Source organism: Lipophrys pholis (genome assembly GCF_963383615.2).
Source record: "Lipophrys pholis genome assembly, chromosome: 12".
Classification (NCBI taxonomy): Eukaryota; Metazoa; Chordata; class Actinopteri; order Blenniiformes; family Blenniidae; genus Lipophrys; species Lipophrys pholis.
The window spans coordinates 19,249,881-19,276,913 of record NC_137641.1 but is presented as its reverse complement, the minus strand read 5'-3'; the positions used below and the strand labels follow the sequence as shown (position 1 = coordinate 19,276,913).

The following is a 27,033-nucleotide window of genomic DNA, read 5'->3' as shown; positions in this document are numbered from 1 at the left end:
TGAGACGAGAGGATAGCAACTCAAAGGATTAACGCTCATTAGAAGTCACAATCATTCAGGCTTCATTAAAAATTCATCATCACTGCAAGTTTCTGCTACCCTTGAATTAGAGTGCGGTTGGATATCTTTATGCGTTTGTGTACATTAACATACCTGATGTCATATCCATACATGTCTTTCTCGGGACGTCCGTGTATGACCCAGTGTGCCAGCTCCTTCCCACAACCACCTCCCAGCATCATACCTGACAGAGACACATCAGTTCACATAAACCTCTACGTAGACAATCCGCTGATCCATCCACCCTTTGGAGTTACCAATTATGCCAACATGCACTACTTTGGATTGTTGGAGAAAACTTGAGTAACTTCAGAAATTCCCATGTAGAAGCAGGACTCCACACAGAATCACAGCCTGGACCTGTGAGGCTACAGTGCTAATCACTGCACACTGGCTCCCCCACGTTTGTCTGATCGACTATTCAAAATCAGTTTCTTTAATCTCTTGGAGGTACAGTAAGCTTTAAGACATGCCACATCTGTGGGATATAGTGATGTTTCTGCGGTGTCCTCGTATTTCAGAAGTCTTGTTTTTTTAATGTGTACTTTCCTATTGGTGAGCAGAGGTGTCAAACTCATTTCAGGGTACACATACAGCTCAATTTCATAAGATTCTCTGCAAAATGATAGCATAATAAACAACATATGGATATATTGTGATGTTTTCAATATCCAATTCACATGGAAAATCACTGTATTTGAGGCTGAAAACAATTACACAGCAAAATGAAGTTCAACAAATCCTTACCAAATACTGGGTAAACTGACCAGATGAGAAAGAGAAACAGAACATCTTTTCAAAAAAAAAAAAAAAAAACAGAGAGAGAGAAAGATAGAGGGTCTTTCCTTTGTCACTCTCCTGCCTGAGGGATCGTGAGAAAGTCTTATTAATAGGGAAAAGAGAAACCTTACAACGGAGTAACGCTTGTCCTCTATCACTGCTTCTATATGTCAGCTATGAGCTACAGAGGATTGTTTTGACCTTTGTTCCTTCATTTGACCCTTACTCACAGGAGCCCCTGAGCAATATGACCTCGTCATCTGCACCCAAGGGCTGCAGCTCCGTTTGAAACCAACCCCCACCATCCAACACACAATATTTCATCCATCCAGTCCCAAAACTGCTGGGTTAATGAGCCAGGCCCTTTTGGCAACCCCCTGCTTGTGTTGTGTTGCTGGTAATTTGCATTCGCTGTGTGTGTGTGTGTGTGTGTGTGTGTGTGTGTGTGTGTGTGTGTGTGTGTGTGTGTGTGTGTGTGTGTGTGTGTGTGTGTGTGTGTGTGTGTGTGTGTGTGTGTGTGTGTGTGTGTGTGTGTGTGTGTGTGTGTGTGTGTGTGTGTGTGTGTGTGTCTGTGTGTGTGTGTGTCTGTGTGTGTGTGTGTGTGTGTGTGTGAACACACTTGCATGTGCTGGGAACACACCATCAATATGCAGCAGCATGAACAGTGTGTCCTTGCATCGTTCCTTCATCCCCACATCTCACAGCGTCCTCTCTCCACTTCACTCATATGTAGGCACTGTCACTTCTAGCCTGGGTGGACATTTGAATGGATGGATGGATGGATGGATGGATGGATGAATGGATGGATGGATGGATGGATGGATGGATGGATAGATGGATGAGACAGAAAGCGGTGAGAGGAGAATGATGGAGTTCTCTCAAGACGATGTGGAGACACCCAGCAGGGCGAGGTGGCACTGATAAATGTCACCTGAGATAACTGCGCTGATGCCTGAACATTACATGCTTGCTCCCACTTTCCTTCTCCTTTTGCACCCCTTTGTTCTTTCTTCACCATGTGCGTGTGTTAGTTTACTTTCACGGGGAAAATATTTGCTCCCTTTAAAGTTATTATCCATCACCCACTTGCAGATTCATCCTCTTTTTCTGACATTTACAGAGACGCTGCTGGCTGTTCAAAATATAAAGTTGTTGTTTTTATCTTTCACCTTAAGCATAGTTAGATCCAACATCTAGGTCAAAAGAATGTGTGTATGTTAAGAGTGGCACGGGAGCTGGCATTTATTTTTCCTGGCTCAGTATAAAGACTGGTGGCAGAAATAAACCCACAATTTGAACCAGGTGACTTTTTGTATCTGTCATTGTTCGAAGGAGTTTAGCAGTTTGCTTGCACGCCTACAACAACTGGATTGTTGCTATAATATACTGTATACATGAGTTAGACGCAAGGGACATATTCAATATATATTTCCACTTTAACCTATAACAGCCATTTTTTAAATGTACTGACACGCTTTCCAGCTGACAATCAACATATTTACAAAAGCAAGTGCACATGGAAATTCACTCTCTACCCATAAATCTGTACAGAAAAATCTGAAGTGTGTGATTGTCTGTCTTTCTGTGTTTGCCTTCTGATGGACAGGTGAAGTGTGTACCCGGACTTTCACCCGGAGTCAGTTACGATCAGCTTCACCTTTCAGACACTCCAAGTTGGACGAAGCTGCACAGAAGATGTACAGATAGAAATACAACGTGCAAAGCAGGCTCACATTTGCATCTGTGGCTCTAACTTGCAACACAAGAAAGGATGCGCAACAAGTTTAATGAACAACTCATATATGATCATATGTCCACCAAATCTTTGGAGATTCATGTGAATCCTTTAAAAACCGAAGTGTCATTTTTCAAAAGTGATCACATGACTTTTTGTCCATGTCTCATAAAGCACAAAAAGAAAGGTTGAACGATTCAAAATTCTTGCAAAAAAAGTCATCGGTTTCTGTCCCTGTAATTGACAACTTGTAAAATACTAAATGAGTGATTTGCATCTGTTATTCCATTTCTGTGTTTGTGCCTCAAATCGGGAACTCGGCTAGTACAAATAAAAGCTGAATGATTTGCGTCTTTGAATCTGAATTTCTATCTGTGCCTCTAATTTGCCTTTTCATTGCGCCACACTGGCAGCCTTCTGAGGGTGGTGGCAGATTTCAAAGAAAATAAGTCTGATTTGTTTTCTTAGTCGGTGCAGAATGACGAGTTATAAATCCACCGAAGAAATCCCCTCGTGCGTACCACAACCCCCTCTGTATCAAAGAGAAAAGCAGAATGTAAATATGACATCTGCACTGACAGGTCTAATGTTTAGTAATGAGTGCTGTCATAGCTTCATATATCACAGTGAATGAAAAGAAACACTTCACGGTGGACATATAATTAAAAGATACAAACACTTAATACGTCAGAACAGTGGGAAACCTCTCAGCCTGAACAGTAAATCAAATGACACTGCACTTTGCTCAGTAAGAGGTGAGCTGTTAGCCCCACATTTTAATTATTTTCTCGTTAAAGGATTCAAACATCTCTTCTGAAGGTCGAAATCACCACCCGGCCAGGCATTCAGCTCTTTAGTATCCAGCAGAGCTCAACCACAGCTAGACCTGAGGATATGGTCTAACTGCACTGTGTTCTGAACCTAAAGTCTGAGCCTTTGCAATGTGAAGAACAGCCTAATGCATAATGCTAAGAAAGGCAGCGGCTCATTTAACAGATTAAAAGGAAGATGGGTAAGAATCTGCTCATAATGAGTTCAATATAAGCATAAGTAACTTAGACTTGCTGAGCAACAAAAACCCCCCTACCAGTAGAAAATACTGATGGTATGGAAACCAGTATTACTTCCAGCAGGTGAGACGGCCTCCATTGTTCTTAGGCTTTAACCCTCTTTTATGGAAGTTACTGTATTTAGTGCGTTTCTCATGTCTTCTCAAGTAACAATGGTGAGTTGATAGCATAACAGATGAAATAGTAAGGATAAACTATGAGATAAGAGCATCATATTGCTTGAATTTAGGAGCAAAAAATATGACAATGAATGACAAGCATCTTCCTCTTACCTCCTTTTTTTTTTTTTTCTTATTTCCCAGGGCATCTCTTGTTGGTGCTCTGGGAAAACGGCTTACATCTTGAATAAATCATGTTGATTTACACCCGTAATATAACAACTTTTGTCAAGGATGTGACTAAGACTGATTTGTTTAGCTGAAATCACAGGACACTGAATTTTTTTTCAATATCAAATATTCTACAAAAGACTATTTAGTTGAAAACTTTTGATATGGAAATAAATTATAATGTACTTACTAGTGGTACTTACTAGTGTAAGGGATGATTTAACAAGATTTTAAAACATTTTACAGAAATGTTATGGAACATTTGTCAGATCGATTTAAATTGTATATGAGTTTTCCACTTTCCGACATATTTCATGGACTATAAATAACCACCATTAGTTAACAATATTCTTCCATGACTTTTTGAAGTCAGTCTTGATAATCTATGTTATTTAATATTCCTCCACTATCCCTCAGTATTAACATGTCAATAGTAGTTAAATGACTAATATATAAGGTTAAATAAAAACTACTCTCAAACTGGAACCAGCAGAGCTGTCAGTGTGAACATAAAGGGTGGGGGAGGGATAACACGGGGAAGCGGACATGGCAGAGCATTTCCTGTTTATATGTTGTGTGCGTTAAACAAGTAGATGTGGACCATCCCTGTTGTGTTGCCTTAGAACATAATAATAAGGTCTTTTTTTTTTTTTTTTTAATTATCATTAGAAGTGATTTCGTTCAATCTGGACCAATTTCAAATGAGCTGGATGTTAGAGTGACACTTTAAAATGCAGACTCAGAAGTGAAGGCATTAACTTACCACTTTTCAGATGCAAGCAGAGCACAAAGTGAACTGAAATCTTTCTAAGTTTTGCCAGAAAAAAAATTGTATTTGTCTGCTCTGAGGTTGTCTAAGTCAGAGTTGCAGGTAATAGAAAGATACTTTCGATTATCTAGATACTTTAATAGTGAAAGTGGGTATGTCGGCTGGTACGTGACTTCACCGTTTTTCGCAAATCAGAGATCAGAGCTGAATGTAAAGCATCATCTTGATGCAAACTGGGGTCCAGTTGATGCCATATCACCACAAACATTTTTGTTTACCAGAGACTTCAAGCTTATGGTCGGAGGAGAGAAGAAAAAAAAAGAAGGAGGAATATCAAATAGTTCAGTAATAATATGTCATTTATACATGTTATAGTGCAGAAAATGCCTCAAATGTGAAGATAAATTTCAGTTCAAATATGATTTCTCTGCATGATAACAGGCAAAAAGCTCTAATAGATATGTCAAATGAAGGAAAATAGTTTCTCGAAAAATACTTGCATTTCAGCAACCATACGAGACAAATCAGAGGACACAAAAAAATACCTCTGCGGGTCAGGGACCCGACAGTGGATAACAAGACGCAGCACGATCAGGCTGATGGACAGAAAGCTTCACGGATAAGTGGTTGGGGAAAAGGAGAGCAAAGAAGGAGGTGAACCTCGAGGATCAGTCAACAATTTGCTGGGATGCAGCTGCACTTCTGAAGCAATAAAAAGGCAGAGAAGAAAGATCTGTGCATTATGTGCCAGGGTTGAGAACGCTGCATGCCCACTCATCAGGAAGACGCCTCGCTGCACCTCCCAAGCTTTTGTGACAACTCCAGAGCTCGACCCCACAGTCTTCTGCTCTTATGCAGGAAAAAAAGCTTTCTCCCAACTGTCTATTAATGGTTCTGGTGATTACTTTACCCTTTACGCCCCCGCTCCTTCTCTGTTTTTCAGCCTGCTGAGACACTTGCACTGCTCCCTCTCTAATGTCAGAGGTAAGCTCATCTTCGAGCGCGGTAATGGAGAGACTTGAGTTGTTTGTGTTGGTGTGTGTGTGTTTGTACGTGTTCTCCACAGACTCTGAAATCTGAAAACCACTCCATTATTCATTTGTGCTTTGAGAGTCTCCACAGAGATTGCTGGAGGATGGGTCAAAGTCTGGTAAAAACATTCTTCGGTCATTTCGCCTTGCTTGTTTTGAAATATACTGTCTTGGAAGAGTTCTTTAATGTTTCTCGATACGTCACCCGAGACCTCAAGGAGAGGTTTGTATTCTAGTGGCTCAAAGAAAGGCTGCAGACACCCTCTTTGATTCCCCAAAACATTACAGTGGAACCAAAAGCTGGCAGACACACCCATTCTAGTAAAAATATAATTCGACAGCTTTCAGACCGAGAACGCAACAGGCAGTTTAACAGGTTTAAACTCGAGTCTCACAAGTATCTTTCATATGTGCAAATCTAAGAACAGGCAAATCCTCGGGCTCTCGCCGTGAAGGTCCCAGTATGGCGAGCGAGTACCACTTCTCTACATCATTTAGTACTGAAACATGCGCCTCTCAGGCAAGGGTATCACTTGTTTCAAATAAAGTTTCTGAAGTCTTCATTTGGGATGTATTTACTCTTTGCACACTCGCCACATCTGGTAATTTATTATTCATTAAAAACTGCACAACCCACCAGCACTGTTGAAGCCACAGCCCAGGAAGAAACCTCGGACCTCTGGAGCTTCCCCCATCAGAGGCTTATGGTCTGCGGTGAACGACTCTGTGAAAACAGAAGCAAAAAATAAACTTTTTAGAAGAAAGTGGAACAATGAGGGAAACAAGTTTATCGCATACATCCTTCATATCTGATATTTACTGATGACACAATTGGCATAATCGCACAACTAAATGCTTAGCCGGCTGTTTGAGGTCAGTAATGCTTTGTTACTTTATTGATAGACAGTCTTTGTGTTATAAACAGAGGAGGAAAACTACTGTTAGATAATGTGAAATTACAGAGGAATATAGGTGGTAGTACTGCAGTTAACATTTTTTTTTAAATGTCACAAACAAGCTGAGGTGGCTCAGGCATCTGTACAAACTAATAATATAATATATATAAAGCAAAGATTCATGTTCGACTGACCTATATATCTACATTCAAAGTTTATAAAAAGTAAAGCAAGATTGAAGAGCACTTATGGTTTCAAAAGTCATTAAGTAGAGAACTTGGCATATATCCCACTCAAGCATGAGTAAAGTTACATTGTGGGAAAAAAATTTAACAACAAACACCGTAAATTACTCATTAATGACAGTCATGTTTTTCTAATTTGAACTACTGCTTATAACCCAAACAAAACTCAGACTTTGGATCATATTTGAAAGACGTCCCTCTAGTAAATCAGACCTTGTATCTCCAAGTCTGTTTCTAAATAAACTGCCTGTACAAATCAGGATTAACAAATACATTATTCTGGTTTTGAATTGTGTATTTATTTGTTTTTCCACACATAATTTTCAGTAAATTTTAAAAATATAAATTTAGGACACCAATAAAGTTCAGTAATATACAAGTGGGATTAACATCTTGGTGGATGGAGAAACATACAAAAGAGCCTCTCTCTCCGATTATAAAATACACACACGCCTGAGACCTCATAGATGCAAACATGCAATTAACGGCTGAATATGAGCAATAAAAACATGTTAAACGTCATAAATGACTGATGACTTTCTGCCTCTGTACATAAATCAACAAGAAAACCAGATCGTTTCTGCACGAGATGAACTCAATGATCACTAAAGAGCCAACTAAAGGATTCAACAAGATCTCTCTTAAAAAAAAATGCATTTGCCCTTTGGAGTATAAATAAAGTGCCACAGCTTGAAGCACACAAAAGGGGAACAACCCATTATTATTTTTTCACATTCACTTACATTTTGTCTCTCTATTAATACCTGTAATTCTATTTTTCATTTATCTAAAGGCTGATGTTTTCTTTCCGCCTGCACAGACTTTCTTCCAAATTTATGTTTACTTACTTTCCCGAGTCGCCTGCCGGTGTATGTGTGTGCGCTTCAGTGAGAAACCGTGTTTCAGGTGTCACTTGTCTCACCTCACGAAATCATTCTGACTCTCCAAGCAGCTGCATCCCACTACGATGATGAAAAATCCAATAGGATCCCGAAACCACGCAGCGTGGCTTCGGATCGGATCAGTCAAGCAGCTTGGCGAAGTGAGATTGCCCACTCTGGGTGTCAGGCTTGAGCTAATCAAACGATCTCCTCAACAAACATGACTCATGGGCTGCTAGTTTAGGCATTCATGAGCAAGCGCGGTATGGAAGCAGTGAATAGAATATGTTCGCAGATGAAAGCATTTCACTTTTAAATAGGAACGTGTCCAATACGAGACGTTTCATGGAAGCTGCGTGTTCCCTGCTGCAGTGCATAGTGTTAATTTGCAGGAAGAACTTGCTGGAGCTCATGTAAAGCAATAAGTGTGTGTTTGTGTTGCTCATTTTGTGATGGCATAATTCTGCTCACACACTGTAGGAACGTGCCTTTCTTTATGGACACAAAGCAAATCCAATATTTTAATTTCTGTATGGAAATCTGTTTGTGTAAAGGTTCGGACTGAGATAAGCAGGGGTTTGTCCTGTGGATTACTGTCACTGTATGACAATAACTGCAGTGGATTTTTGCCAGATGGAAGTGATGGAAAATGTTTGAGTGTGTGTGTGTTTGGGTACCTGGTCCACACACAGTTGACTTTATGCCAGTCTGCTCCAGAACAGGAACTCTGTTGATTGCACCTTCGATATGTGTCATGAAAACATCCCAGTCCAGGTCAAACAGGCTGAAGGCAAACTTGTCGGACACCTAGAAAAAGAAATGGCATGTACTTTGTTTTGTATTGTTGCACAAAATTGGAACGCAAAAATATCTGGGAGGACTTTTTCTCTGCTTAAGACAAATAATAATTTAATCATTAACATGGAATTTTTTAAAAAAGAGTAGCACATTTGGACGTGTAAAAAGATCACTTCATTTCTTTTGGCAATTGTGTAAAATGAAAAAATAAAAAAGTTCATTCTGAGTTCATCAAAGGCAGATGTTTCAAGTATACAACCTATGGACCAATCACTGTATTTTGCAGAAAGAGACATTGCATAATAATTAAAGTGCACTTGTTTTTCTTTAACATTTCAACTTGTTTAGTCTTTGTAGAGAGATTTTGACATAAAAATGCACTTTTTCATATTGTAATCTCATCTTTTTGCACTGAAACAAAGGAAAACATTTGGAGTGGTCATTACTTTTAAAACTGGGCCGTATTGGACCCCAGAAATCTTTTTTTTTTTTTTTTTTTACTTTATAAACCAAAAGTATTAGTTACAATCTGTCCAAAACACACTTTGTATTTCCCTTATTGTGCGATAGTGAACAGAGACATATGCCATTAAGAAGTGGACTTTTTAACCACCATCTTTAAATGTATGACTGAGTAATCGCCTGTCCAGCTGTAACCCCAACTGCATTTATTCTAAAGAACATCCCAAATATGACAAGAAATAATGTATGTAAGTTTGTTATCAAACTTTAATCTGTAAAGATCTACATCACCAGCCTTAATAACAGAAAGACGAGAGACAATTTGTTTCGGGTGAGCAGGCAATGAGAAGAACAACAAGTTCTCTTTTCTCTCTCTCGAGGCCTATGAACTATTTTAAATACAAGTGCTTGGAGAATAGTGCACAGTGACTGTAGTGATTACAAATGGAGTAAACAAAGCTTTATAGTGGCTTAAGCCATCAAGAGCCAAACAAAATTTGCCGGTTCTTAATATAAACAACAGAAACATATTAATGCCAGGTGTAAACATGTCAGAAATCCTATATATTACAAGATGTATACCATCTCAAAACTATCACTACTAACTAAGAAGACCGGAGTCCTCTTTTTCTCACTTCCTGCTGTCGACAGGATTGCCGTGACAATCACTGCAGCCAAAGGAGGCTGCAGCTACATCACAACCTGCAGCATCTGTGAGACGGACGTCCTCACCAGAGAAACAGCTGTCAAACGAGTCCAGTCTCTTTCAGTTGTTAGCCCAAGCTTTAACTTGTTCCCATTTGGACTCCTGCAACTACTTCTCAAGTCACCAGGGCCTCATCCTTTAGCTCCTACAACTCACGCTCAGTAGCACAGACGGCCTTGCCTTAAAATTCTCCCCTCCTACACTAATCTGGCTGACTCAGGGCACTCAGACTCCAGAAGTCCAGCTCGCCAGCTCGCGCTCTGTGCAGCAGTTTTATCAGTCACGTAATTCTCTCTATATTCTGGCACCGATCCAGTCATTCCTACACTCAAACTTGACTCTTCTCCAGCCTCGCTCCCTCATGGTAAAATCTAAGCTTCAAATCCTAGAAAAATGGGATTTTTCGATATGGCAGAGGGGTCTCAGCTTCTCTGATGCGGAGCAGGGATACATGGACACAACATCAGTCTTCCTCCTAAAATGTGAAATGTGTTTTTAAGTTAAACATAAAGAGCACACTGGAAGGCGTTCGGGTGACTTCACAATTAAGTGTCACTGATGGCACTTTTCGTTTTGATGAAGATGTCAAATGTCAAAATGATGTGCAAGCTGACAGAGGCAGCTTTCATGGGAAGAAAGAGTTCTGTGTTATTACTGGGCACGGACACTCAACCGGAGTATCTCAGGAGCAGCACTCTTTGTCCTCGTCACCACACTTCTCCCAATCCCTCCCAAGCCATCAATCCTGCTCATCTTCACTCGCGAGGCATCTTCTATTCTCCGCGTCTCCCTGCTAATTCTCCTTTCTGTATCTCCTCTTTCTTCCCCCATTCGCCTCATGACATCAAAGCAAGACTCGGCTACAGAGCCAGAACAAAAGACGCCGTTTCTGCACAAAGAAATCCTCTAAAATGTAAAACCACTGAGGAGTCTGCAGACAGGCAGGCAGCCAGACAGAAGGACGGAAAGTTGTGCAAGGCAGCCTGACAGGCAAGAAGATATAGCCGCTGCTGTGCACAAAAGAAAATCAATGTGTTTCATTTACTTGTGAACAGTGCTGGTTGGGGATTAGGCAGCATTTTAAGACTCAAATTCTAAAGAAATAACTGAATAAATTAGAGAACCGCAAGAAAAGTGGTAAGAGTAGAGCTGCAGGGCAGAAAAAGAAAGACAGAAACATGCTACCAAACCTGCCAGCCCACTTCAAACTGCTCGACAAGCATCTGCTTGCTATGAAGCACAGACGCATGATGGTCAGACCATCTGCTTTGCAAAATAATTTTACAAAGATCAATTCCTACAATCAGCCTCCCATTTCATGAGTCTCCGCGTGAAGCGGCTGTGGGTGAGATTAGATTTTCTATTTACCAAATGCAGCGGTATTTTGGTTTTATTGTTCACCATAGAAAACATTTCCACAGTTGGTCAAGGTTTGTAGAGGTTGGCGCCGAGAAAAAAGTGCTGAAAAGAATTCCTTCCCACTAGAGAAGAAATACTTTATATTAATTCTAACTATTACAATAGTTTTCAAAATCCGGGAGAAGCTTCCCCTGGGCCTCAGGTGGGTGTATTCTCCCAGCTTGACATTTTTACTTTTATTATTTGAGAACTCATTATATTATTAACCGCTTTGGCAGTTGCATGCTATGTATAAAGGCAAGATACTGTATTTCGAATTTAAAGTATCTATGTAGCACAATCATTTGTATTGCTTATGGACACCTCAATAAAGCTTATGATATAAAATACATCAAAACGTCCAATATTCGCCCAAAAATGACATCTTGTTTTGAGAAAAAGCATCCATACATAAAAGAGAACCAATGAAGGCCAGAAAGTAACCCTGGATAAACAAAAACACCCACTGTGTTTTAGTTTGTTCATCCAAACTAAAGTTCCAGAATAAAAGTAACAGTACAATGTGGTGGGCTTTGTGGAGGATTTTCCATTTGCTGTGCAGATGAATCTGCATAGATAAACACACATCTTACGGGGTGAGGAGACATTAATGTTAATATTTTAAATATTGCACACAGTTCTTTCAAGTAAAGCTTTGTAAAAGATGATAATTGTTGCTTTTACATATCGATGATTTGCAACATAAATGAAGCAAGAAGAAGGAAACAATGGGCGAAGACATGCAGCTCTATGAGAGTTGTTATGAAAACAGTTTGATACAGCAGCAAATAATGAAGCCTACAGATAGAGGGCTATTTAATAAGACATGAGGTCAAAGTGTATAAACATTATACAGTAGTTTGTCTTCTCAATTGATGCTTTTCATTTTCTGCTCTAATGAGACGTTGTGTCATACCAACCTCATTCAGGAATACGTTCATTAGGGTAGTTTCACAATACGAGGACTGCTGCAAACAACAGAGTTTATGATTAAAAAAAATATATATATATAGATGCTTACGTCGTTCCAGAAGATGGGGTTGGGTTCATAGCCACCCACAGACAGAGCGTCACCTTGAAGGCGCAGGTACACAGAGGCATCGTGGTCTCTGACATTTGGCATGTTCTGCAAAGAAAAAAGAATGAAGTGAATACAAACTGAATTATTCAAAACTCATTGTGCTGTTGGGAGCAACCCGATAAGGATATTAATGTAAAAGGATTTTATTCAATGTTTTTTTGTTTTGTTTTTTTTAAGCAATTATTCATTTGGCCTTTAAAGTAACATAATACACAATGCAAGTTATTGAGAATTCAGTCGTCATCTAAAAAATTAATGACTCTGGCAGCTAAATGTGTTAGATACTCCTTCGCATTGAAAAGAGGCAAAGGAAAGAGAGTAAAGTGCTTGAATGTTTGGTATCTTAACCTGACACGAAAAATGTTTTTAAATCACCAAACTTTAATTTCATTCCCAAACAAGAGACTATCTGTTTGAACTTGTCTTGCAGTAACACAATCGAGGCCATCAAAAGGTTTGTGGTAATAAGCAGGAACAAAAACACCCCAAAAACTAAATGTCCCTGTATTGCATTTCAAGGGAAAAGGGAAAGCTTTGATTTTACGTCACACAGTTACCTGACTCATTGTTGTGTGTGCAAATGAAGGTATACAACACAAATCACAACAACCATAAAACAGATTTTACAGCCCATATGATGAGACAGCTCCTGAACCACAGCAGATTTCATTCTGTTTGGCATCGCAGCTTCTTTAAAAAAAGAAACACAACAAAGATGAAATCGGCCCCCAGTGAGCAAGTAAATATTCTGTCTTACAAGGTGGGCTTTTGCAAAGGGGCCACATAAAAATGATAAAAAAATAAATAAAAAAAAACAAGTATCACCAAGTTTCCTGACTTTTAAACTGCATTCCATTCAGCTTGATTCGGTTCACATTGATAGTACAGGGTTGCCTTCTGAACTGTCTTAATATTTTTGTGGCATTACTGGCAAACAATCAAGAAGGTGCTAAAAACACTCCTGAGGGATTGTGATCCATTGCAAAACACAGCTACTGCAGATATAGTGGCTGAAAATTCATGATGTGTTCCACCATATTCCTAAAGTGCTCAGCTGGATTGAGATCCGGACGAGATCTGGTAAATGTGGGAGGACATTGGAGTACAGCAATCTCATCACCATGTTGAATACATTGGAATGATATTAGTTTTGTAGCACGGTGGAAGCAGCCATCAGAAGATGGGTAAAGTGTGGTCATAAAGGGATTGACATGTCAACAACAACACTCAGGTAAAATGTGGTGTTTAGAAGATTCTATATTTATACTAAGGGGCCCATTGACACAAGGCAGGATGGATTCATTTTTCATGTTGTTCACACCTAATGCTACCTCGACAACCTGAAATAGACACCCATCAGTGCATGCAACATTTTTTTTGAATCTTCTTCTGTCAAGTTTTGTTGAGCCTGTGTGAAGTGGTTTGACGTGTTCTACGCTCAGTCTCAACAATTCAGCATGCCTTGATTGAAATGCTATTTACTCTGTTCTTTTCTGTGATGAGCAATACAAGAGTTTCCCTCTGGGATTAATAAAGTATTTTTATTCTATTCGGAGTGGATATTTCAGTAAATGGAGGCCTTCTATCATCTGAAACCATTGTCCTCTGACATCAACAAAGCATTTTGATCCAAAGAACTGCCGCTTTCTGAATAGTTTCTATTTTTCGGCCCATTCTCTGAAAAAACCCTAGAGAAGTTTATGAACTAAGTACACCAGCCTTTCTGCCACTAACAGCCATTCCACATTCAAAGTCATCTTAAATCACCTTTCTTCTCCACTCTCATGCTCGATTTGAACTTTGGCAGCTCATTTCGTCTACACGCCTAAAAACATTGAGCTGCTAACCATGTGATTGGCTGATAAGCTGTTTGCAATAATGAGTATTTGAACAGGATGAAGTGGACGGTGAGTGTATGTCTCTTGTTGTAGCATCACTAAAATATACTCAACTTTGATTTCAGTATATTAGTGTTTAGATGGATTGAAAACTACATCCTGCCTCAGTCTTTCCCACAGCTCCTGCAGTTTTGTGATGTTGCTATTGTTGAATTGCTAAACAACACAGTGAAAGTAGGCAAAGGTATCCCACAAGGACAGAATAAATACACCGTGAAAATTTTTTTACTGAAAAATGAAGAAAACGGCTACAAACTGAAAACATGCATTATGTAAACGAAATTTCATTTGATTCATACTTTCATAATCCCCTCATGCAGGACAGCTAAAGGGCTGTACAATGCACAATGCCCAGGTCTGGTTTAATGGATAGTTTGGCTTAAACTATGTTGTCCCTTCTGTATTCACTCTAAGATGAGGGCTTTTTCTCTCCCGAGTCAATTGGTTTTGCGGGTGCAAAACCAAAATACCAGTGAACAAGCTGACATTTTCAAAGCAGCTCACTACTGCTCCTTCCTTTCTCTTCTGCGCCGAGTACAATCTGCCAGCTCCCTCCATGTGATCGGCACTGAACGCTGCACTGCAATCTGTCCTTCATGCACTCACACTGATAAAAACACACACCCTTTACAATCTGCAAACCTGGTATTTCCACATTTTCACAAGCTCCGGACCCCGCGGCGTCCTTGAAAGACACTTCCCTATTCACACGCACACACGGTCAGTGTGAAATGTTTGACCTGACAAGTTGCACACTCTGGTAGGAACAGATTTCCTTAATGACATCTGAGTGTGCGAGTGTGTCACTGTTGGTGTGTGTGTGTGTGTGTGTGTGTGGGCTGATGTCTGTGAGCATGATGTAGCAGTAATGCTGGCTAAGCTGCTCTTAAACTACATAACACAGTGAAGCTCCGACAGCCAGCCTAAAACCACCAGCCTCGAGAGGATGAGCGCGGTCATTCATGTGTGCTCTTCCTAAACCCAACATGCACGAGACTCACAGTCACTGAATTGCAGTGAAGCATTTTACACAAGCCAGGTCACCATGCATTACACAGTGCGGAGCGGCTCGCGCCTCCTGTAGCTCAGCAGGCGCGCATATTATCAGCATTGCCTGATAAAAACAGATCAATCTTCCATTTTCTCTCACACAAACGGGCACACATATCTCAGTCCAGCACACACCGACAGCAGCAGGGACAAAGGCAATGTAAGTTGAAATCTATTTGGAGAGAGCGCCCCCTGCTGATCATATGCATGTAATACAGATAGGAGAGAAATGTCCCCTATGAAATGCATGACCGTACCATGGTGCATTCACAAAGAGTCCTTTTTCTTAAAAAAAAAATAACAATGTTTAGGTTTTTCTTTAAATTGTACTAGAGCCTTAATGACTTGGTGAGTGCAGCACAAGGTCACAGACCATGTTAACCCTTTGAACCCAAGCCTATTTTTTAGGTTCCTGATATAATTTTATATTCACATAGTGGAGTGATTTTATTTATTTTTTAGTTTGTGAGCCCCATTTAAATAAGCGTGTAAAGTGGGTTGACAAAATGACGGCACATGGACCTTTTGTATTGGGTTCGTGTTTGAGTTGTATTTGGAGCATGTGAAAATAGCCAATATAATTCCATGTGTACCATTACTGTATTTTTAAATCATTAGTGCATCATTTTGTCTGTCTGTGGCCGAGCGGTCCATTTTTTTCCTGGACCCTCGATTTTAAAGGGTCAAAGCTGATTTTTACAATGTTTTTAATGTCAGGTGTTTGTTTTCTGAGCAGTTTTTCTCAAAAGCTGCATCTTTTCTTCTTCTGAACATGACAGTTGAAAGTGAAAACACTTCAGGACCTCATATAGGTTCAGCCAGAGCTGCACGTCAACTGGTTTCCATGTTAAGTATTGTATTGTGGTGATACAGAAGCTCAACAACTGTTTTTATCATAGAGATTCATTTAATTGATCTCAAAAAAAGCTTTGCTTTGGAATGGAATACATTTTTATATTATGAGTACCTGGAACCCATTCAAATTCATTCATAATCCTTTAATAACAGGACATTTTGTTTGGAAGCAGACAATTTTGAAGTGGAATCAATGTTGTATTGGATTTAGAGGGAATGTGTTATATGATAGATGAACAGTGCCTGATGAACTTGACGGCAGCCTTTTGAAGGGGAAACCAGAGAGAATGTGTCAACCATGTCAAACTGGAGACTAATGAAAAATGTAACTACTTCCATCGGTAAACAGTTAGCGGTGACATGGCAGTAGTCAGACATTTGTCTTTTGTCACATTTATTGCTGATTGCTTCAGTTTTGACAAAAAGTATTAAGTTATTTGGGGGGAAAAAATCATGCTGTTTTCGGTCATCAATAAAAATCATAGAAGCTCAAAGATCATAGCTTAAAATGTTTAAAATAACTGACAGCGATAGTAAGAAAATCAAATATCTTTAGTGGTGTTTAGAGACACGTTTTAACTGGCCAGGCACTTTGCATGTGTGTATCTGTGACTTTCCTTGTCTGTGGCTAAAGATAAAAGTGCTTTCTTTCTTTCCACCTGTGTTTTGTTTACCTTTCAAACTAAAAATGGAAGCGGCGGTGTGTTTGGCTTGATAAGCTTCAGTCAAGATCGATGTCTCACCTGAGCTCTGTTTTTATTCCTTAACAGACATGCTAATATGATCAACTTTTATTGTGTTTTATCTTTATCTATGCATTTTACATTCATATTTACCCAGAAACCCAATAACTGTATTTTGATCTTTTGTGTTCAAAAGGTAACAACAAAGCTGCATCTGGATCTTTTAGATAAAACAAACGCACGTTTAGGCTTCATCTTAGATTTTCCACAATACGATCACAATATTTGACATTTTCAAGACCAAACAACTAATCATCTGTCAGAAAAATCATTGACAAGTTGCCAATAATGAAGATAGTTGGGGGGTTTTTTGCTGCCTCGAGTCTCCTTAAAGTTATTTGGATTATCTACGATGTAAACCCGCCATTTCACGTGTTGGTTTACATATTTACAAAGCCTCATCAGTCGCTAATGAAGTTGTTATGTTTGTTTTGTTATTGGGTTTTTTTCCATTTAAAACCCTTGTTTGGTGCTCAAACCACTTGGACTTAACAGGAAGTGTCCTCACCTGTATGCCTTCAATCCTCTCAGTGACCACATATGCGTGATGCATTGCAACGAGAGGGACCTTGACTCCAGCCATGTCGCCAAGCTTGGTGGCCCACACACCTGCATATAACACCAACTTTAAAAATATGAACTAAACAGAAGACAGAAAATACATTTGTTGGATTACTTCTTGATAATAAATCTTGTTTTTAAATGCATGTATTCTCATTACTCTAGGGACTTTCTGTCAGAGCTATTTTCTCCCTTTCATTTTTATGAATATTTCAAAATGTTCTAATTTCCCCCATCACTAAGAGATCTATATGCATGCGTTGAAATTTCGACCGGACATTAACTGATGTAAAATAAAAACAACTATAAAATACAAATGAGACACCATTGAAAAAGGAAATCAACAAGATTCTACCGATCACACAATTCTTTACATTTTAAGCTCAGATTACTTTCAAACTTGGTTCTTTGCATATTTTCTAGAAAGCCAGGGAAACAATTTAATTTGAACCTCTACACAACCCCCACCCCAAAGCCAAACAATAGAAACAATACATCTGTAGTCAAAGATCACACGACATGTTCTTGTAAATATATAAGCAAGAAAAAGTAAAATCCTCCGTCAAACACGACACATGTGAAAGGAGACAAATGCAGCTCTTTATTCATTCCAAAGGGCTCCGCTCTTTCAGTGTGAATGCAATGCGTCTCCCTGCTGAGCAGTAAGATGATAATGTCACCGCCTCTAGCAGAGAGTGACATTTTTTCTATTTCCCAGTGTTGTTGGATAATGATGAATCAATGATTATTGATGAATTAATGAACCTGCAAAGCCATAATTGGCCCCTGCTTAAGCTCAAGCAATGATATAATCTATGTTTCGTGTGGGCTTTTGTTCAGAATCACTCAGATATTAACTGCGATTGTTATACTTATGTATTCCTATAACTGGTGCGGGATGGTGTTATACAGGTTAGAGATTTTATTAATAGTAAAGAAATCACATCTTGGGGATGTGTTTTGTGCTGTCTCCATGTGTTTCCTCCAGGTGCTCCTGTTTCGTCCAACAGTCCAAAGACATGTTTGAGGTTAATTGGTGACTTATAGGTATGACTGTGTGTGATTGTCTCAGTGGATGGATTCTCACAGCTGCAATCACTGAGGGAGCCAAGGCTTTGGGTGCTCTGGGTTGCCAAATTAGAGCGCCGCAGGTCAAAAGAAACCTAAATAAGGTATTTTCGTTCATCGAGAGCAGACCTGACAGGCTTCCCTGTGCTTTTATGTGTTGGAGAATTCCATGGGTCTGTGAACCTTTGACTTCACTATAATGTTTTAGCAAATCTGTGGTCAGAGAGGGCATCTGTAACATTTCTTCAAAAGACTCGGGGGGGTGCTTCCAGTAGAATTGGTTGTTAACCACTGCTATGAATAATGTTTATTCCCTTCTTTATGTAAGGCTCTCTGATAGGCTAAAGTCTAAATCATGTAGGTTATGAAATTGCCTGTTTTACTGTGATTATCACGTTTCCTGCAATCTCGCTTTTACTTGCAGAGAGAAAAAAAAAATCTCCTATTTTCATCAAAATCTACTGGTTTTAGTTGGTTAATCTGTCCAAATCTCACCTGCACAGTTTACCACACATGGCGTCTCAATAGTGCCGTGAGCGGTCTCCACTGCCTTCACCTTCTTCATCCCGAGGTCATCTGTTCGCACTTGAATGCCAGTAACAGGGCAGTTTTCGATCACCTTATTCAAAGGGGACACAATTCAATTTTAGACATGCAAAACTGAGATGGTTGCCAAAGGGGCATGCATGAAGCATCAGAACAGTTTCAAGCTCTCCACATAGGCTGTGACGTCAGTTTCCATCCTGCTTATATTTGCATAATTTCTCACATGTTAAAAATACTGAAGTTTGATCTATTTAACTTTAACTGACCATCACCAACACACCAACTTGTAATAAACTAGTCAAAAAATCAGCACAGAACAATCACGTTATTTAAGCTTTACACATAAAGACAATTAATAACAGAAAACATATAGGATTATCGTGCAATGTCCATGTAATGTGTCACTTGCTTTCTTTTTGAGTGCATTTTTAGGGCTGTGTTTTAGGATCACACTGCTGCTGTTTCTTGTCAGTTACTATGGTGATCCACCCAAAAACATGCCTGCAACAGAAACCAACAGATTTGTGGTCTGAACCCTCCTTTTTTTTCGGAAAACACACTATCTAAGACGTGCACACTAAATACAGACCATTAGATAAGCAAAGAGGTAATCTATTACTTGTTGTATTTACTCACTGTCAATCATACCAAATATTAATGTTTTGCTCGAGAAAAGATTGTATCGCCGTTATCTACACATGATTCCACCTTTAAGATCAATGTGATATTCGTACTGGATAATATCACGCATAGAGAAAATCAGCAGCTGAGAAAGATAAATATAAATGACTGAAAACCGATTTGTTAAAATAGTTTCAATATACGTGGTTTAATATATCTGAACAATTGAAAGTGTCAGACATGAACTAAACAGAAAATCATTTAGAGTAGAAAGCAAAAGTTTAATTCGTATCCAAACAAATTAAATCTATCTTACATTAAAATTCCTGGCAAAATGTGCCAATAATAGAAAACCAGGTTTTGCTGAAATTCCCAAACGATAAATGTTTCATTTGGTTGATTTGATATTAATTTATAAGTGCAGACGCACATGTACTGTCCTTTCAATGATTGATATCCTTGCCCGCTTTCACATTAAAACATTTTGTTTTTAAGAGCCATTGAGATCCATCGGCAAAAACAGATGTTTTTGACTTTTAAAATAAGATTGAGGCGGTTATGTCTTCATAATATATACTTGCCTATAACCTGTCATATATGCACTGCAGCTTACCTTCCATTTGAACAATTGCTTTCATTACATTTACATTAGATTCACTTCTACTAAAACAGGAAAAGCCTACTAGATATAGTTTACCGTTGCCCCCCTGGCGGAGGCCGCTCTGGTGAGGGTGGTGCAGGTTCCTGCTGGGTCCATGGTGCCGTCTGTTGGTACGTACAGCGTTCCATAGAGGTCATCAACGTTCATTAGAGGATAAACGTCTTTGGTTTCCGCAGGGGACAGGACATGGGACTCAATCCCATAAACTTTGCCCAGCTGCAAAGGAAACATGATTTTTCATTTAAAACGAAGAATTTGTCGTTGCATAAAACTAATGGTTGCATAGTGACTTAAGAAAATGTGGCATGAAATATGAAGCAAACGACATACAGTAATACTTGTTTTTACGCTTATGAACAATACTGAAACACGGTGCAGATGTTTCATAACATGTCATAAGATGTCCTCTGATCTTCATCCAAGTCACAACAATAGACAAACACAAAAACATTTTTTAAACACTTGTAAACATTCATAGTACAGGAAAAAGTGTGTGAACTTGGATGTATTAGTTAAAGCTGGCCTTCATAATAAAAAAAAAAAAAGTGGTCTGAAAAAGTGTGTGGTGTGACTACCGAGCTCACCACCAAACCAATCCTGGAGCAGAGTATCAGGCTCTTCATGCTCAATATTCTAAATCTCGCAGATTCAAACGTGACTTCAGTGTAAAGAAAAAAGGCAAGTGCATGTGAACAAACATGTTGCCACAAATCAACTTCGGGCGTATATTACGACTCAGTATTTTCTTTTATCGAGGTAATTACGGTAACTTCCCTGGGTTTTCTGTACTGCAAAGCAGATTCACTTCTTACCGGGATAAATCACTCCAGTAAAAATAATGGTCACTTCTGATATAACTGCAGAAACTTGAATTTATGGAGCGCAGATCTACTGATTATTCTAATTATCCTGTAGTGTGTGCCAGGCTTTACTAAAGTATCGGCAAAAGCCTTAATGTTCATATGTCCACGGTGAGGTCGACGGCCTGCAAATGGAGAACGCTCAGCACTGCTGCTACGGGTTAGTCATCCCTGAAAAGATGACTGCAAGCGTGCGCAGAATGCTCAATGAGGTGAAGAAGAATCCTAGAGTCACTAAAGACTTACAAAAATCTCTGGCACATGCTAACATTTTTGTTGACCAATTTACAAAAAGTAAATCACTGAGCAAGAATGGAGTTCATGGAAGGACACCATGGAGGAAGCGAGGTCCATCAGTTATTAAATCCAAAGGTTCACATGCTTTTTCCACTCTGCACTGTGAATGTTTACATGTTGTGTTGAATAAAAAACATGGAAACAGACAACATTTTGTGCTGTACTAGTTTAAGCAGACTGTTTGTCTATTGTTGTGACTCGGATGAAGATCAGAACACGTTTGATGAAATCCAAGTGATCCCAAAGGGTTCACTTACTTGTTTCCGGCAACTGTAACTAACATTTGTTGAGTTAGGAAATGTTTTTGCTGCTTTTGTGTGGCTGGACAGTACTAAAGTGACATTTAGAGTGAACTTTGAACCTCCAGCAACATTTAAGCAAGGTCAACACAGCCTTTCACCCTCATGTTGAGACATTACAAACTTTGTATTTAAAAAAAAAACACTGCAGAGTTGTTGTAGATGATTAAAACCTGTTTAATGGCATCGCTAAAAACCAACCTCTAATTACTTGACAGGCGAGCCTGTAGCACACCCACACTAGCTTTCAGTTGTTGTTCTGAGGTAATTCTGATGGCAGGATTCAGAGATTTGATAGAAGTGTTTCTTTGGGAATTTACTTTAGTGACCTGCAATGGTTCATTTTCACATTCAGAGGAAGTCACATTTACTGCGACTTGCGATATTGAGTGCCGTTTGGTTTTATCCCTTCTTTTTTTTGTAAGAAAAGGGCATCTGAGAAAGAAAATGGATATGAGGAAAATCATTGTGCAATGGCCTCCTCCTTTATTCTGCCTCCCTGCTCTCACTGTCATGCCTCCTCCGAATGAAATCAATTATTGTACTTTACAAAGCTTTTTCTGCATTTACCACCACCTTGATTGTAGTCCACTGAATGACATAGTTTGGAATGAAAAACCTTTTTAACAGAAGCCCTGTTTTATTTAAATTTCATAGCCAAGATAACATCAACTATAAAGCTCATGTTACACTACGTAACATGCTGGTAAATCCCTGATGGTAACTGGACAGTTGTACTGGTCTTGGGAGTAACTGTAATTACTAGGTTGGGAGCACACTGTTCATTTTGTTTGGCTCCTAGTTTTTGGATTTTAAAAATCATACAAAGTGAAGGAGTTATTATTAGAAGCATACATGCACACAGTGTTAAGGCTGTAAAAAAAATTAAAAATAATACACTTGATGATTAATACTCATGAGTGTTTACTCCTCTGAAATATTTCTCCTTCAGCCAAAAACTTGACTTGATCATTATTTTCTGTGCATTTTAGACAAAGAATGAATGTGTTCGTAATGTAACGTGGATAAAAATAGTTACTCCCATTTGCGTAAGAAGAACACATTCAACGCTTCAGCTTGTGCACGCAAAGGGAACACGTTTTTTTCTCCAGCTCATCATGGCTCCCTGTGACCTTACCGACATGAGGCGTTTGTATTCGTCCAGCCTCTGCTTGTTGGAAGCAATGAAGAGTCCTCCATTCTGGATCCAGCCTGTGTGGAGGCCCGTCTCCTCCTCCAGGTCTTTGCTGACCACATTTCTTGTGTGGCCCAGGAGCTCCACCTCCACATCACTGGGACGAAGCTGCCACAGCAGGCCTAGTTCACAGGCGAAAACACAAATATTAGCACAAAGCACAAAAGTAGTAACAAGGGAATGTAACTTCCATGCAGGAAAAATATCAATTCTAACCTGTCCTAAGGTTTAGGAATTCCTGGCCTTTAAAGGAAAACTAAGGGCAGCACCCGGACTGTAAGATTAAACAAAACCAGTCTGAACAGGTGCAATCCTCTCTTTACCAAACTGTCTGTGGTAAACATCCAAAATGGAATTGATTATGCACAAATGCACTTTGGACCATGTGATTGAGATTCAGAGACTTTATCAGACCATAAGGAACAGATAACAAAGAACAATATCAAGTGTAAAGTTTAAACTGTCTTTGTCCTGCAGGTCACAGCTTTAATACACCTGATTGTAATGAGTATTTTGTTCTCAGGCTTTCTGCAGAGCTTCATGGTAACACATTCATTAAATTCAGGAGTTAATGGAGCGGAGGGACACAACTGAAAATTGTAGGACCTGGATTGGACTGATTTAAACAGGGCAATATAGCCTTCACTCGATATAATGTGTATATACTACAAACACTGAAGTGTTGAACTGACACCGACACTCCTGTTCAGATAATCAGATGCTCCTCTCTTCAGCCTGTATCCCGTCAGGTAAATATCCTCCCCTCCCACCGGTTCACCCAGTGAGTTACCTGCAGTGTGCCAGGTGGTGCCAGCAGTCAGTCTGTCTCTCTCCAGCAGGACCACGTTGGTCATCCCCATTTTAGCCAGGTGGTAGACGGTCTGACAGCCCAGGCTACCTCCTCCGATCACCACCACATCAGCTGACCTGTTGGCAGGTCCTGGCAGGTGAGCTCAGGGAGTCACTTTCAAAACTGGGATAAGGACAACGTGACCTAAAACTCCGAACAGTTACAAACTTTGCTGAGGTTCTTTGGGGGGTTTTTTGTACATGCCTCAGCTATAATCAGCTTCAAGGTGTAACAGCTTGGAAATTCCCTTATAAAAAGTTTTGATAAAAAGAAATACATCATTCAATTAATATATTGATTTTTTCATCAGCGAAACACATTTTTAGAAGTGAATTTATTGCAACTGCTCAGCAGAAGAAATACAATTCTAAATGAAGCTTTAAAGAAACAACAATAAATGTTACAGTTACATCATTCTAAGAATGAAATTCCCTTTAGATCCCATCCCAATGTCTGTATAAAAACCTTTAGAAAGTCCAACATACAACTTGAAATGACTTAATCATCCTTGAAAAGATTTTGGCGTTTCAAAACACACAACTGTAGAACCATCACTTCAAACTGACCTGGGTAAAGGCTTAGTTGGACCTGAGGCAGCGCCGCCCTCTTGTTTCAGTGTTTTCTTATAGGGAACGCTCTTTTCTTTGGTGGGCTCTGAGCTGTAGGACCTGGCACTTGTTCGGCACAGAGGTGGGAGAGGGGGCCGCACCGCCGACGCCACTCGACGAACCACACTCCCAAGAAAGGCCATGGCCTCTGAGAAAGTCACAAAACACAAAGAGATAGATTGATTGATAACATATAATCAAGTACTGTAAAGTTCAAAGTTTCATCATAGTCAGGGAAAAGTCAGGAAACAGTAATCCACTATAATCTGAGCCCTGCCTTTTGTCCGATCAGATGGGTTAAGCAGATACTGTATTGGACAAATGTCTGGGTTCACTCTGTGCAGGTCACCAGTTCACACTGAAATACACATAATCACTCCAACTTCTTACAACTTTAGTATGATTCTGACTCAATTATTACAAGTAAACAATCATGTTTGTGGATTGAAGGGAAAGAAACCTGAAGAAAAAACAACACAAGGAAGAACAGATTCTGAATATTGCTCAGAAACAAACATTCACCAATCCACAACGCTATATATTCTTTCAGTTTTCTGCTGCACTCCTTGTCCTCACCTGGTACCCTGAGTTTCCAAACAAAACAATTTACTCTGCAGCTGGCTGCAATCTGAACACCCCAAAGGTGACAGGTGCTGGAAACAGTGTTTCTGTACTGATCTCGAAGTCCAGAGAGTCAAACTACCACAGAATATAACACGGTCAATCATTGACAGTTGTCCCAAAAGGTAAATAAGGGAAAGATGAGATCAGGTGGAAACTACAGTAAAGACTTTTTTTTTTTTTTTTAAATATGTTATATTAGTTTGAGTGGCAAAGCAATCACATTTCACTATATATGTCTATCTGTGAAGATTGTTCCATTATCCATGTCATGGTGTATCCATTTCTTGACTCAACCCTTCACCAGGCAAGTGACTTCATCTGGGAACTCCTGAATTTATTCTAAAGCAACTAATGGAAGGTGATTTTAAAAATAAAAAAATCCCGGAAAAGATCAATAAATAGTTGTGCTACAGATGGAGATAAGTGTTATTTGTGAATGATTTCTTTAATGCAAAAGGTGCAATTGATTAAGTCAAAGGACACTTTTGCAGCATATTTTGCCAAATGACATAGACACTTATGTTACGCTGCTTTGCTTTAACAAAGCTTCTCTTCATCGTTTTCAGGGAATGAATTTGATGCACTTACCATCTTAAAATTGTGGCACCATATTTTATCAGATGCATTGTACAGTAAATGCAAAACTAGTGTGTTAATTAACACATTCATATGTTGGAAAAAGTTCATCAAACGTATGGCGCAGACATGGACAAATGGCAATCCTTGTATTACAAGTTTCATATTATTAGTTTCACAGGTGATGGCTTGAAGGTGGCCATCATCAGCACATCTGAACCAGGTATCAATTGAGAATAGAGCAACTTACTGTATTACTGAGTTTATTATATGGTAAAACATAACCAATGCATGAATGTTGATCAAAATTTGTAATGTGCAATAAGTCATTTCCATTAGCTCCCATAATACTCATGAACCCCCAGAAAGTTTTGGGGAAAGAATTCATTAATTAAGTGATATTTTGAATAAATATTTGGGGTTTGGTCAGATTTGCACATATAATTTCAATGGAAGCCTCATGAAGGGCCCCGGGAGTCTGGACTTGCTTGTGAGTTGCATTTAAAACAACAGTTGGATATGAAGAACTGCCCACATTGTACTGATATAGACATATCAGCTATAACAACACACGTTAGAAGAGTAGTTTAATGCGTCAACAAACATAAATATCACGCAACTAAGACTTTTCTAGTGAACGTGTTTCGTTTCCTTGCTTACACTGGGCAAAATGTGGTTTTTAAAGCCTGAAGAACAGCAGAACCTGATCCCAAATGCACTTTCAGACAAGCTGTTCCACGCATGTGGCATGAAATGAACGTAATGTGGGTCAGGTTGCAATGTGCATAAGAAAGTTTCAACACAACTCCTAATCTGAAAAGACGGATCTTGAACTGAGAAGCAATAAACATTGAAGATGTTGTGAAGAACCTGGCGAACGGCAGCACACAGGACGACGCACTGGTCGATCCGGTAAAAGTTGATTCGCAACAAAAGAAACATTGTGTTTACAGCTCGCGCGCTTCGGGAACTGCAGGCAGCGCGAAATGTTCCCGAATCTGCAGGTTAAACTGTGTCACTTCGCAGCACGAGAGTAGGTTGTTGCACACACGTTGGTCACTTACAGTCGATTCCGTCTGCAAAAAATAAAAAATAAATAAATAAACAGCGTCCCGGAAGCTGTGGTCGATGCAGGATCTGATCCCTGCTGGCAGAGGGAGAGGATCGGAGTGGAAACGAGGGGAAAGTGATGCCAAAAACAGGGACAGCTTTGCTCCAGTTTAGTAGCTGTCAGGTAGTAGTGAGGGCTGCGGGGGGAAGAGTTTTCCTGCCTTCACCCCTCCCACTGCAGTGTCAGTATGCTGAGGTTATGCATACGTATGCAGACTGGATTGGACCAAACAGCCTGCTGCACAATAGCTTTGAGGATGAGAGGAGCAACATCTCTGCGGATTAGAGCATAAATATACACCTTGTGAAAAGATCCCGAGAATGTCAATGGGTTTACTGTTTACTGTTAAACTGGGTGTTAAACAAGAAT

General features: G+C 39.5%; 1 protein-coding gene across 2 annotated transcripts in view; it reads right to left on the bottom strand.

Annotated features, from left to right (window-relative positions):
- The window catches only part of sardh (sarcosine dehydrogenase), a 51,850-nt gene extending 25,049 nt beyond the window's left edge, over positions 1-26,801 (bottom strand). The window contains exons 1-11 of one of the 2 annotated variants that reach the window (XM_080476532.1): positions 26,618-26,801; positions 24,312-24,501; positions 23,686-23,822; positions 22,839-23,017; positions 20,281-20,460; positions 18,912-19,035; positions 17,296-17,396; positions 12,182-12,286; positions 8,474-8,603; positions 6,412-6,498; positions 154-244 (exon numbers count right to left, since the gene is read on the bottom strand). In XM_080476532.1, coding sequence (XP_080332658.1) covers positions 154-244; positions 6,412-6,498; positions 8,474-8,603; positions 12,182-12,286; positions 17,296-17,396; positions 18,912-19,035; positions 20,281-20,460; positions 22,839-23,017; positions 23,686-23,822; positions 24,312-24,496 — 1,319 coding nt within the window. In that variant the 5' untranslated portion in view covers positions 24,497-24,501; positions 26,618-26,801. The remainder of the gene's footprint in view (positions 1-153; positions 245-6,411; positions 6,499-8,473; positions 8,604-12,181; positions 12,287-17,295; positions 17,397-18,911; positions 19,036-20,280; positions 20,461-22,838; positions 23,018-23,685; positions 23,823-24,311; positions 24,502-26,617) is intronic. The other variant, XM_080476533.1, reaches the window with a different exon arrangement.
- Between the last annotated feature and the right edge of the window lie 232 nt (positions 26,802-27,033).